Raw genomic sequence first — 13,165 nt, 5'->3', positions numbered from 1 at the left:
TGAGGCGATGAAGAAGGTGGAGGAGGAGGAAAGATTAGTGTATGAGAAGTTGTTGGAGAGGATTAATGATCAAGAAAATATTAGGGTTTTTCAAGAGGTTTGGAAGGTTAAGGGTAAGATCTTGAGGGTTAGTTGGAACATGATTGAATTTGGGGAGTTTAGTGAGTTTCAAATTAGGAATTTGTTTCAGTTGTTTGGAGAGGTGAAAGATGTTAAGATTAGGGTTAATAAGTATAGCAAGAATGGTCATGCTCTTGTTTATATGGGATCTAAACAATCTGCTGTTGCTGCTACTGCCGTGAGATGGGTTCATCTTGCGGAATATCCTTTCATCGTAAGGCCTCTTACGCTGTGCTAATAAGCATGTTCTTTGCATTATTGAAGACGTTCTAAATTTACGAGGGGAATATTTTGTGTATATTTTCTATTTGATTGTGTGTATTATCAACTGTTATATTTACCAGTATATTTTCATTATCCTTGTTATGTGTTCAATTTCACTTTTATAAACTCGTTAAAGATTGTTATAAAAATTAATAATGTAATTAACATTATACAGTGAATTAAATCAAGTAAACCTTAATATTACATTTTACCACTCTTGTTCTTGACATAGTATATAGCGGTTCATATCAACATTTTATCACAACAGTAGTATAGAAGAATAAGAGTCTATCAATGGCATACATCAAACTTGGCGCTCAGGAAGGGTTAGGTTTTGGCTAGAGCCACTAGCACCAGCGCTACCCTCTCGGCGCTCTCCGTACAAGGCCTTACCAACCATATCAATCTCCTCCTTGTGAGTATCCTTGTGCACACGTACATCGTCATCCACCTGCACCAACACCTTCTTTGGGCCGTGAGGTCCACGCACGATCATTTCCTGAACTCTCAAATGCTCATCCACATCGACGTCTTTCCTCTCGTGAATGTTTTTCCTCTCATGACAGTGCTTACACTTGTGGCTTCTTGATGAGCCACCAAATGCAAAACAGAACGGCTCCAAATAAGAGGATACAGCCGAATGAAATGAAAACGACGACTATCACTGTTGGGTGGTAGTCTGGAGAGGGTGGTGTTGGGCGTGGGAAGGGGTTGTTGACAGCAGTTGGCGAAGTAGAAGCCATTTTCGATGGTTTGAACTGGGATTTGATGGGATATTTGATTTGATTAGATCGAATCGGGTTTTTGAGTTTGATGATAAATGACAAGGTTGAAGGGAGTATTTATAGGTTCATGTTTATATGCATGCTTCTAAGTATCTTTTAGCTTAACACTTCAGTTAAGATATGAAGATTGTATTTTACAACACTACACAGGCTTTCTTTCCTCTATTTCTGCCTTTTTTCTTCCCACCAAACCAATAATATGAGTAAAGTAATCAATTTGTCATCCAAAAATATCTTTGATTTTATGACAGCTTCAAGCAGAGAAAAACAGAACATACAGCAACAAGATCTATAGTCTAAAATTTTAACAACACAGCAACCGTATATATATGGCTCTTGCAAAAAGAGCCTCTCTCGGGCAAAAATGATCAACTAGAATTCGATAATGTGTACAAAAAAACTTGAATTCTTAGGTATATAACCAAGTTGATATGGACATAGGACTTCAAAAAATGCACAGATGAACGAATTTTCAGGAATATCCACTGAGAATTTACAAACATGCAGCAGATACAGCAAGAATACATACAACAATCTGCCGAGGATGAGTGGCTTCTAGCGTCTATGATTCTGTCTATCCAATTCTAATTCAGATGCCTGATGTCCAATGACATCAACTGTTGATGACTGAAAGAACTTTACAGGTCAAAGTTCCAACGTTTAAAACACGTAGATACATGTATAAGTATCTTCAATTGCGTGGTTGCACCTCTGTCTCATAACTTGTAATACAATACTGCAGGACAAGGAATTTATACAATCAACAAATTGTTCAGTAATATGGGCAATGCAAATGATAAATTCCAGAATACAGAAACCGTTTTTCAACTCAAGCAGGAAAATCTACAGAATCAATGTTGGAGACTAACAACTACAATGTAAGATGTAGCATGCCAGCATGGCAGGAAATGCACTTATTTGGTAAGACATCAATCGTTTGTCATATGATGATTATCCTTGCCTAGAGTCACTTGGAACAGAAGCTACAATTCAGACCGTGGATAGTTGATTAGTAGTTATTACTGGAACCCTTTACTAACACGAAGAAAGGAAGATATGTATGAATTGATTGTTAAACAACAGAATAAAGGGAAATGTCATGGAACAGCCTTTACTTAATCTTCTTGCATGCCGTAGACTCTTGATTAATCAACATAATTTCTATAGCCAATATAGGTGAATTTCTCTGATATAGCATCTTGAAGTATAGATAAATGGCATCTGTCTGGAATTTATAGACATATTACTCCCTTTGCTCCCTAATATCAGCAGTTCTAGGATTTATACAATATTTTGGTTTCGACGGATTTTTTACTTCCCTAGTAAACATTAATTTTTTATAAAGTCAGATGTCGTTGGAAGCTAATAACCACAACCTAAACACTCTTTAATCCATGCTAGACTAAATGAGTATGACCCGGTCATTAATTAATTACAAAGTAAAACGGGAAATCAATTAATAATTTAAAATGGATATATGGAATATAAAAGTGGCAGATAACAAGGACCTTTAAGTTGACAGCATTTAGAAGATAAAGTTAAGGAGACCACAGCAGTATATCAGAATGTTCCGAAAAGGTTGTTACATTTCTCAAAATAAAATTAAATTATGTCCACGCACAGATTTCCGAAGTTTAAGCATACACATAATTAGTGGGGAGTATATGGTAAGTAAACAATTACATGGAGTAACATGTTTGAGATATCATCATGTAATCAGGGAGGTTTCAGACAACTATTAATTCTGGATGGATAGAGTGCATTAAAGTTGGAAATAATCTCCTAACATTATACAGTACGGAGTATGAACTAAGAAGTATGTGAGGCACTTTGTTATTTAGTTGTTTACACAGAAAAGAAGGAACAGATTATTGGTAGAATTCCATTCAAAAGTGAAAAGTGAATTTCAGTATGGAATATTTCAGATGATTGCAATGTTCAACCTAAAAAAATAGTCCCTGAACACGAAATAACAATGGAAAATAAAAAGTCATAAATTACCTTCACTTTGCAGTTTGTTGTTGGGTGGTCTTATCTTTGTGCAGAAGGTATGTAAAAACGATTTCATTCCACATATCTGGCAACCCAGGCAGGCACCAGTGACTACAATCTGGTACTGATGGGTTGTCACTCCATCTACCCACATGTGCATCACTGCGATAGGCTCCCATGGGAGTGACATGCAGAGGCGTAACAGGTGCTGACATACTCTTGATAACCCTCAATATCATATCTGAAATAGGGCTTTTGTCCCTACCCTTAGTTGTCAACATCGGTCTTCGAGTCACCTTGCATGCATTACGATTCCGACCACTGTAGTGTTCAGCAGCGTTAATACCAGAATCTCAACAAATATTTACTTGAATATATAATTGATGAGCGGCTACAGAGATCAAAACATATAGACTGAAGCATAAAACTTTAAACTAAATAATAAGTATAGAAAATTATTGATTTATTCTGCTTACAGAGCTACAGCTACAGCCTACAGGTAAAGAGTGCTCCTAACAACACCAATATACAGCCTTACACAATCAACATTTTTCTTCTCCAAATCAACAATTATGTTGCTATAAGCATAACCAAAGTACGAAGAATATGCTACTCCCTTCATCCCCAATAAAAAGTCTCACTTGTCATTTACAAATGTTCCTGGAAGGTAAATACAAAAATAAAATAGTGGAATTTGGTTTGATTAAAGGTAAATATAAAAAACAAGGTTGTGGGGTTTGGTTGGTTAATGTGAATAGAAAAAAAAAATGGGGTTTGGTTAGTAAAGAGTGAATAAAGAAACGGATAAGGTGAAGTGAGATTTTTATATTTGGACAAGGATTTTGAGTGAAGTGGGACTTTTATTTAGGGAGATAGAGGAATTAATAAAATACTTCTGCAATTTCAATTAATTGGGGATTTCCTTTTATCTGCAAATTATATTCACATGTCTATATTAAGTTATCATGCTAGAACTAAGCCAAGCTTGATATATGGTCCCTTGCTTACTTGGAGAAAGAGTTTCTAGTCCATTTTGAGAAAGCATTAGATCAGTTGGAAAACGACAATGAAGCACATACTGGCATTAATGAGCTGGAAACACAGATTGTATCCAGACTCCAGAATAACCAAAAGGGGAAAAGGAGGGGGAAGACGGTAAGGAATGTATGAACTTTTACTGTTTAATAGGATCATGATCATGTCTAGGAGAAAGAACACTTTAAACTTCTCAAAGCAAGTCCTAACTTTAAATTACACCATAATCAAACTGAAAGGCAATTTATAATATGTATATCCTGAAGCCTGAAACAAAACTCACCTCCAGTGAGAAGCTTCAAAAGTACGAAAGAATACATGGGTCCTATTATGATTGATCCTCGACTCAACCCATGATGCCCAGGTTTCAAGAGCCTTTGTCAGAGCTTTACTAACTGGCATTCCCAGTTTCAGAGATTTACCAACCTGAAAATAGGTACCCCTGTCTGAATAAACAAGTTAGAAGCAATTACATACAAAACAACCAATTAACAAATCACAAAATGGAGAAACCTTGAAATAACTAATATCAATGATTCCTAAAATAATTGGAGTAACTAAAATAAAGACAAAGGTGTTTTTCCAATGATGTGTAATATAAGGAGTTTATTATAGCTGTAATTCAAGGGATTACCCTTTCCACCAAACATTAGAAATATAAAATGATAACTAGGAAAACAAGATACTGAAAAGTAAATCCTCTCAGATAGCACATAGACATCTTATTATTGAGAAAGAGATATGACAAGAGCTCGTGAGTTGATAACTGAAACAGGCAGCAAACCTATATCATTAATATTGATATAGTCGTGTCATGTACATTCTGTGTATTCATTAATTCTGAGAAACTGATGATTTCAAGTATACAATCTATTATACTTGATAAGTTCCCCCACCAGGCCTAATCCTTCAAGTTTAGTCTTACAAGGTCTTCTTTGTGTTGGACGAAATTTATGCCATGTGACATCATCACAAAATTTTAAAATTATATCATCATATCCTTCAACATTCACCACTTCCCTGATGCCCCCACCAAAGTCAAAGGAGGGGGAGGGGGAGGGGGAGGGGGAGGCTGGTGACTAGCATAAGGTGGGAGGGGATTCAACATCAGATCAAGATTAAATGAGTGACCAGGTAAATAATGAATACATAAGGTTAAAGGGTGTTAAAGAAGTGATAGTGTATTTCAGCTTGAATTCTGGTAAAGGCCTGTCAAGTGTAGTGAAATTCAGTAAGAACTGGGAGAGATGATTTTTTGACAGCAGAAATAGGTTAGTTTATAAGACCAGTTACTGTATTCCATTGAGATTAGAAAACAGGGGAAAAAAGTTAACTCTGTTTGCCTTGCTCATCAGGGTCAAAAAACCCTTATTGGGAATAATCTTGAAAAGCAAAAACAAGATTATTCCCAATAAGGGCTTGCTTGGATTGATAGTATTGTATTACCAGGTTAATAAAAGTCAAACTAAAGAATATGAAATTGGATATAAGAAAGGATGAGATAGTGACGGTGTCATTGTAGAGGGAATTATATAGCGATGGTGTGGTGAGAGGTGAAGTAAAGGGAATTATTACCCTCATTTTGGGGGTTTCACAGTTATCCTAGGAGGGTGGTGGGTAACTAAAACTCTCATTATGAACGTAATGATTCCACCATCTCTCTCTTTTCATCATGTCACAAGTCACAACTACCATATTTCACTTGTAAACACCTTGTCTCGCATAATATCACCTCTAATCACTTATGTTTTCCTAGTTTGACTTTTATTACTCCCTTAATTCATTACCTTCAATCCAAGCATGGCCTAAGGTGGAAGTAACAATGTGGCTTGTGCAACCATAAACCCAAAACAGTAAAAGAGACACCAAATATAGGTTTAAGATGGATTTTGAATGTCGAAAAACCTTGCTCATGACAATTGGTAAATGACTGTTGATGTGCACTTATATTCTTATAACCAAAACCTAATGGAAAATTATACCACTAAATATTTGTGCATCTCCCTATAGCATATACACAATGGTGCTGTCATCATACATTTAAGAAAGACTATATGTATAGCCTCTGATAGACTATATATATTATAAGCCATTGGTATCCCATCACTGCGACAGGTTCATCACAACTGATGTGCCCTTTAGAATTTTCTGACTCAAAATTATAGAATTTCACCATGTTCTCACCATTCACTAAGGTATAATGGGATGATGACTTAATGAGTTTTATGAAAGTGAAAGTGAAAGATAACAACATTAAAACGGGATCATACTACACAAAATTAGTGAGAAAGAGAACCAAACGAATAAGATCTATAAAGTTTAGCAAGTCAAAGTTCAACAATTCCTTCAAATCATATCAAAGCATATAATAAGATCTCGGGAACTTACGTTTCAAAAAGCTTAGTCTTCGTCCACCAGTGCCCAGTATTGAATATCAGGACATCAGAATCAATCCATTCTTCATTAGCATTATCCATCTTGTCAAGTCTAATAGTCCACTTAACTCTCTTGGGTGCATGTTTCGGTGGAGTAGTAAGCCAGGACAGGAAAACAGACCGGTAAAACTCCACCGTGAAGTCATAAGAATCAAACCTCACATTCAAAAACCTAATCTTCTTCGAAATCGAATTCTGATTAACTTCATACACAAACCGTTTATCTTCAACCCCAGACATAAGCATACAAATAAAAGACTCCCATTGTGTTCTAGTCAATGAATCACCCACAAACACGACCCGCTTCCCTCGAAGATAATTCAATAAAGCTTGCACATCAAACCTAGGAAGATCACAATTCTTAGGCTTCCACCTCCATTTCATATAATCACTATCTCTTCTCCCATTTGCCAAGCAATTAAAGCCGGCCTCGGCAAACGGGCAATCAGATGCATTGTACAAAGGATAACTATCATCAGGAACCCATTTCCCATCAAACAAATTACATTGCCCTTTTGCATCATTAGGACCAGGAATACTAAAACCCTGATCCAATGAATTAGGCTGCAAATCACTAGAAAGTAACCAATATGCAAAACCTAAAATTAGAAAGAAAATCAACAAACACCCAGTTGCTAAAACCCCATTAACAGATCTTATACCTGAGTTTTTACCATTATTACCCACTAAATTTAAATCCCCAAAACTAGAAACCCTAGTGTAAAATTTCTTAAATTGACCAAATGAACTCAAATTTAAACCATTAATCAAATCTTTAAGGAATACCCAGTACAATAAAGCAAGTAAATAAATCAATGTAAGTGAACCCAGAAACACAACTTCATAATCCATTAAAAAGTTCAGAAATTTGTAATAAAATTGGTAAATAAATCAGAAGAAAATGAATTTGATTGAAAGAATTGAGTAAGTGTGAGATTAGAAAAAAGCAGAGATCTTACAATTACAATGTTTCTTGTTAAAATGGCAACCACTTTGTTGGTAGTAGTATTGAGTGGATTAAAGAGTTAGTGTAATGAAGAAGGAAAGATAGAGTTTAAAGTGGTAAGAAGACAGTAGACAACCTCCAATGTTGTTGGTGTTGAGTAACTGTTGACTATTTTAGTGTTGATAGTTTGGTGGGTTCAGATTTTGATATTGGAATTGTTGTCGGTGATTTTCAACAACAGTTGTGAAATTATGATTACTATATATGATAAGTCTGATTAGGAGTAGTTAATTAGAAGCACTAAGATATTATTGTATTTCTGTAAACAATTATGGGTTGGTCGTTTAGGAATCAATTAAGCATTTTGTAGAGAAGAAAAAAAAATAAAAAAAACCAATTAAGCGTTAATTGATGTTACTAAGAAAAAAAATTAAAAAAAACCAATTAAGCGTTAATTGATGTTACTAATGTCTACTTTGTAATTTTTTTACTTGGATCTTGCTTATGAGTGTTTTAGAGTGTTAGATAATTTATTACGGAGTAACATATTATTTTGTACTCCGTACCTAATAATGGCTTGTTTTGAAACTAGAATTTCATTTGGAAATATTGGATTTGTCATAATTACCCTATTTGGATGTACTTGGAATTTGGGAATTGAATTTGGCTCAATTTCAAGATTTTAAAGACATAAGTATATAAATTGAAATTTTAATCTTAAAATTGTCATGTCAAATTCTTACATATATACTTAGTATTTAATAACTCTAACCGGAAATACACATGTTCCCATCCTATTATACTTCTCTAACCCAAGTGTCACATGTCTTCTTGTATTATTAATTTTTTATTACACTATTGTTCTTTTTTTAATTCTTTCATTAAACTTACCCTTCATCTTCTATACACCGTTACACACTTCATCTTCATCTCCCCTCTTCAATTTAACCTTTTCCTTTGCTCTTTTTAATTTTAGTCCTTCCACGTTCTTTATTCAAGCCTTTTTCCAATTAAAGTTCCAAAAATTTAATGTTTTATATCAAACTTTTGATTACACATAATAACCATAATGACTTATTGAAATTTCCTCACTCATCCCTCAATGGAATTTTTCTACGAATAACTCGTGCATGGCAACACACTATACTAAACATTGGTCGAGCAATATACTAAACATTGATCGAGGAAACAAGTAATGAAAGGGATGACCCAACAGAATACTAAACATTGATCGAAGAAACAAGTAGATTCCAACACACTGAAGAAAAATGAAAACTTATCATAAATTGTAAGGAACCCTAAGATAGGTGAACTAGCAAGCTAAGGAGGCGTGATGGGGAAGATTAGGCCTCAGGTTTTAAAAAATCTGCATCTTTGGGTCATAAGCCCCATGGACAACACCGAGCAACTTAAAAGACTACTCCTTCAACCAAACGCTGCTAAAACTCAACCCTAAGGGTGAAACTGGTCTGGGAAGGAAGGTGCCTTGAAGGCTTGAACAATGCAAAGGTTGGAAAAGGTGGAGAAACACAAAGACAACAAAGTAGAGCTGATCAAAACAAGCCCAACCCGATTTTGGGAGGGTTTTGGGCAGCATTTTCCGGCCCGAATTTTTTATTTTTTTGGACGGGCTTGGGAATGCATTTTTAAGCTATTTTAGTTCAATTTTTTGGCCCGCCCTGAAAAATGGCCCGAAAAGCCCGCACGGCCCGTCCATTTTGGGCGGGTTTGGGCATGAAAATTTTGGCCCGAAGCTAGGCCTAACCCGGCCCGGCCCGAGAAATGGGCTGATTTTTTATGCCTCGGCCCGCCCCGCCCCGCCCATTGATCAGGTCTACAACAAAGGAACCAATGGGGAAGAAAGAAATCATCAAAGACAAAGTAGCAAATAAGCAAAGTAAAATCCCAGTAGAACACATAATCCTTGGCAATTGCATGGTTGATCGAACGGGAGATAATGGAGCAAATCATAGAGTAAAATGGGCGTGACGCTGTGATGCAACAATGGTTGGATCAAGATCAATGTTATCAAGCACCTTGAACTGCATTGATACAATATGCGGACAATGATATTCCACAAAACTGTAGAAAACAAAGGCCCAATGCATGTTTTGTTGAATATCAATTGTTCAAATTTTGTATAAATGCAGTTTAAGGTGCTTGACAATAATATTGATCTTGATCCAACAATTGTTGCATCACAACTCACACCCATTTTACTCTATGATTATTTGCTCCATCACCTACCATCCGATCAACCATGCAATTGCCATGGATTTTGTGTTCTACTGAGATTTTACTTTGCTTATTTGCTACTCTGTCCCTGATGCTTATTTTGTGTTTTTCCCCCTTGTTTCCAGCCTTTCCAAGGTTCAAGGCACCTTCCTTCCCATACCAGTTTTCTCCTTAGGGTTGGGTTTTGGCAGCGTTTGGTTGAAGGAATAGCCTTTCAAGTTGCTCAGTGTTGCCTATGGGGCTTATGGCCCAAGTATGGCTTATGACCCAAGGATGTAGCTTTTTTTAAAGCCTGAGAGCCCTAATCTTCCCTAGCCTATCCCCCCTCCTGCTGGCTCACCTATCTTTGGGTTCTTTACAATTTATGATAAGTTTTCAGTTTTCTTCAGAATGTGTTATGTTGGAATCTACTTGTTTCCTCGATCAATGTTCAATGTACCGTAGGATTATCCCCTTCATTACTTGCCACTTCCTTTTAATTGTTATATGATGTTCACTATGTCTTTTGGGTTTGTTTGCCAGTTGGCTTCGATTCTTTATTCTACTGCTTTAATTTTTACTGCTAAGTTGGGTTCCTTGTGCATTGATTTCTTGGTTCCGTTTTTAATTATTTTGTTGTGTGCCTATGGCCCTATACTGTCCATTTGAGTATTGGGTTGCTTACTCCTTTGGCTATTTTGTGATTGAATTATATTACCATCCTTCCTACTCGCTTATTTTCTTTCTAATTTCCAAGTTATTTGTTGCCATATGTCTCTACTAGCTTGGCAATAGGTTGACATTTCTATTGGTAGATGGTTTTACTTCTTTCATAATCATGTTCTTTATTTTAATTTCTTTTTTATTGGACATAGGATATAAAATGGCATCCCTACACTTCGGAATTGTTGCCCGACCACCTGCATGATCAGATTTAGTGGTGTACATTCATTGGAGCCTTTATTCAGATACAATTTTGAGGAATATCATCGTTCACATATTGTATCAAGGCAGTTTAAGGTGCTTAACCATTGATTTTGATCGAACCATTGTTGAATCTTAGCTTACATCCATTGTATTCAAGGCTAATTGAGGACCAAATGCTATTGGCTTCAAGAAAGATTATCAAAAGAAGTTGAGACAGTGGTAGGAGATGGATATCCGGTTAGCATAAAGCTACTGACCTCTAGCCACCAAAGTTTCTCCCTTCATAACCCTCAATGAGCGGTCCCATACCACATCCACTTTTAATAGTCCCCCACACTACTTTGATCCAAATCATTTCCTATGCTCTAATTTTTTTTAAGCTTATTATGTTCTAAATTTGTTCCTATGTTCTAAATTACTATTTCAGCTTATGTTCTAAATTTTTTCCAATGTTCTAAATTATTTTTTCAACTTGTGTTATAAATTTTTTCTTATGTTATAAATTATTTTTTCAACTAATGTTTTAAATTATTTTTCTTATGTTCTAAATTTTTCTTTGCTTATGTTCTAAAATTTTTTTTCCCTATATTCTAAATTTTTTCTGCTTATGTTCTAAAATTTTTCTTATGTTCTAAATTTTTTTCTATGTACTAAATATAAACTTCTCAAAATAACAAAAATGTCATTACTAAAGGATTATTTTAGATGGTTAGATCAAAACTAATATAGGGATGAAATTGGTTCTTATATAAGATTGAGTTCTTATATAGAGAAGGGTTCTTATAGGAGCCTTCCTCTATGGGAAGGATCCTGTAGGACTCCTCCTTATATAAGAACCCTTTCTTATGTAAGAACATTTTATGTTCTAAACTTTTTCCTATGTTCTAAATTTTTTTCTGCTTATGTTCTAAAGCTTTTCCTATATTATAAATTTTTTCTACTTATGTTCTAAATTATTTTTTATGTTCTAATTTTTTTTAAGATTATATTCTAAATTTGTTCCTATGTTCTAAATTATTATTTCAGCTTATGTTCTAAATTTTTTCCAATGTTCTAAATTATTTTGGAGCATATTGTACTATTGGAAAAAATGAAAATAATTTGGAACATACGGTACTATTCAAAGGATATTCTCCAACTAAGGAAAAATTATTTCAAAAAAAAATAAAAATTCAAAAGCTTGTCTAAAATTATAAACATTTGTATAAAAAAAAAATCATATATTTTGCATTAGTAAAATATAGTCATATATTTTGCATTTGTAAAATTATAAACATATTTGCATTAGTCATTGTAAATTATATAAATAATCATATATACCATGAAAATAACTCATATGAGCAATACTATCACAATCCATAATCTATCTATTAACTATTACTAAAACATAAGTTGCTGACATCAACATTGCCCACGTGTCGCTTTCTCAATAAAAAAAAGTCTGCCTAAAGCGTCTACATTATAACTAAAATCTATCAATTTATTGTAGGAAATTGAAACAATTTTAAATAGCACACTATTAAATGACCTCCCACATTGAACTATGAATTAGACAACGTTGAACGAATACTATATCATAATTTTGATTATAATAAAAAAATTTAAAATTAAAAAATATAATTAGTTCTTATTTATAGTCATGTATAATAGCGATTAATTTTTAAAATGTACAAATTAATGTTAGGTTTTACATAAATTGTGTATCGCACGGGTTCTAACCTAGTTGCTTAACAAATCATGTAACTACAAGAACAACATAATCCATAAATCTATAATTAATAAAAGAAAATAGTCGGACTAAAACCGAATTGCAACATTATCTAAATTTGACATACCAATATTAAAAAAAAAGGAAGTCAATTAATCGTCTTTTAGATTGTTAGTGTAGGGAACAATTTCAAGCTTTAATCCCACTAGCTTGAACCCCACTGTGATCATACACTAAAGTACGGTGCATCCAAAAGGGAAGAAGATAGAGCAAAAGAGTCGCCAACAAGTTTTAGGAACTTGTAAACCGTTCACGAGGTGAAGGTTACACCCCTTAACGATCCAACAGATCGTCAACTCCATAAGGTCTAGAACCAAATAAGGGTTCGGGGATGAAGGTACAAATCCAGCCTAAAAGAGATTGAACCTGCCCTAATAATAGGCCTCTACTTTATTCTTATCGTATTCATGTGCGCTTTCTGATTAACATGCAATCATTAGGTTTAACCCTAAACCTGTTTAATCTATGTTGGTTGAATTTAATGCACAAATAAACTATTATTGGCGATCACTTGAATTATAATCATATTAACCCTAAATAAGATTATTAATTATCTTATTAAGCGTGATTACAAGTACCAAATTCCCTTTAAGCATGCAATAAAGGCGTGATCAAGCAATAAAAATAAATATAATATGTATCAAGCAACATAATAAATAATCAATATCATGAATAATAA

The 13,165-nt window shown here is 34.5% G+C and overlaps 1 protein-coding gene across 1 annotated transcript; it reads right to left on the bottom strand.

Moving 5' to 3' along the window:
- Positions 1–1,458: 1,458 nt before the first annotated feature.
- On the bottom strand, positions 1,459–7,797 carry LOC145585225 (protein trichome berefringence-like 7). The gene is made up of 4 exons (XM_081641943.1): positions 6,585–7,797; positions 4,480–4,638; positions 3,171–3,482; positions 1,459–1,905 (listed from the first exon to the last, which is right to left on the bottom strand). The coding sequence occupies exons 1-3, from the start codon at positions 7,481–7,483 to the stop codon at positions 3,173–3,175; spliced, it is 1,368 nt and encodes a 455-aa protein (XP_081498069.1). The 5' UTR covers positions 7,484–7,797; the 3' UTR covers positions 1,459–1,905; positions 3,171–3,172.
- Between the last annotated feature and the right edge of the window lie 5,368 nt (positions 7,798–13,165).

The sequence above is a fragment of the Chenopodium album genome, chromosome 16 (assembly GCF_948465745.1).
Source record: "Chenopodium album chromosome 16, dcCheAlbu1.1, whole genome shotgun sequence".
NCBI classification, from domain to species: domain Eukaryota; kingdom Viridiplantae; phylum Streptophyta; class Magnoliopsida; order Caryophyllales; family Amaranthaceae; genus Chenopodium; species Chenopodium album.
Note: the sequence above shows the minus strand (reverse complement) of the source record. Positions and strands in the feature narration are given on the sequence as shown.

Excerpts from the sequence above, each read along its gene's own strand:
- LOC145585225 (XM_081641943.1), bottom strand. The coding sequence starts at position 7,483 with ATGGATTATGAAGTTGTGTTTCTGGGTTCACTTACATTGATTTATTTA. Across the intron at positions 4,639-6,584 it reads AAGACTAAGCTTTTTGAAAC|GGGTACCTATTTTCAGGTTG; the intron begins GTAAGTTCCCGA and ends TTATTCAGACAG. Across the intron at positions 3,483-4,479 it reads TTTGAAGCTTCTCACTGGAG|TGGTCGGAATCGTAATGCAT; the intron begins GTGAGTTTTGTT and ends TGAACACTACAG.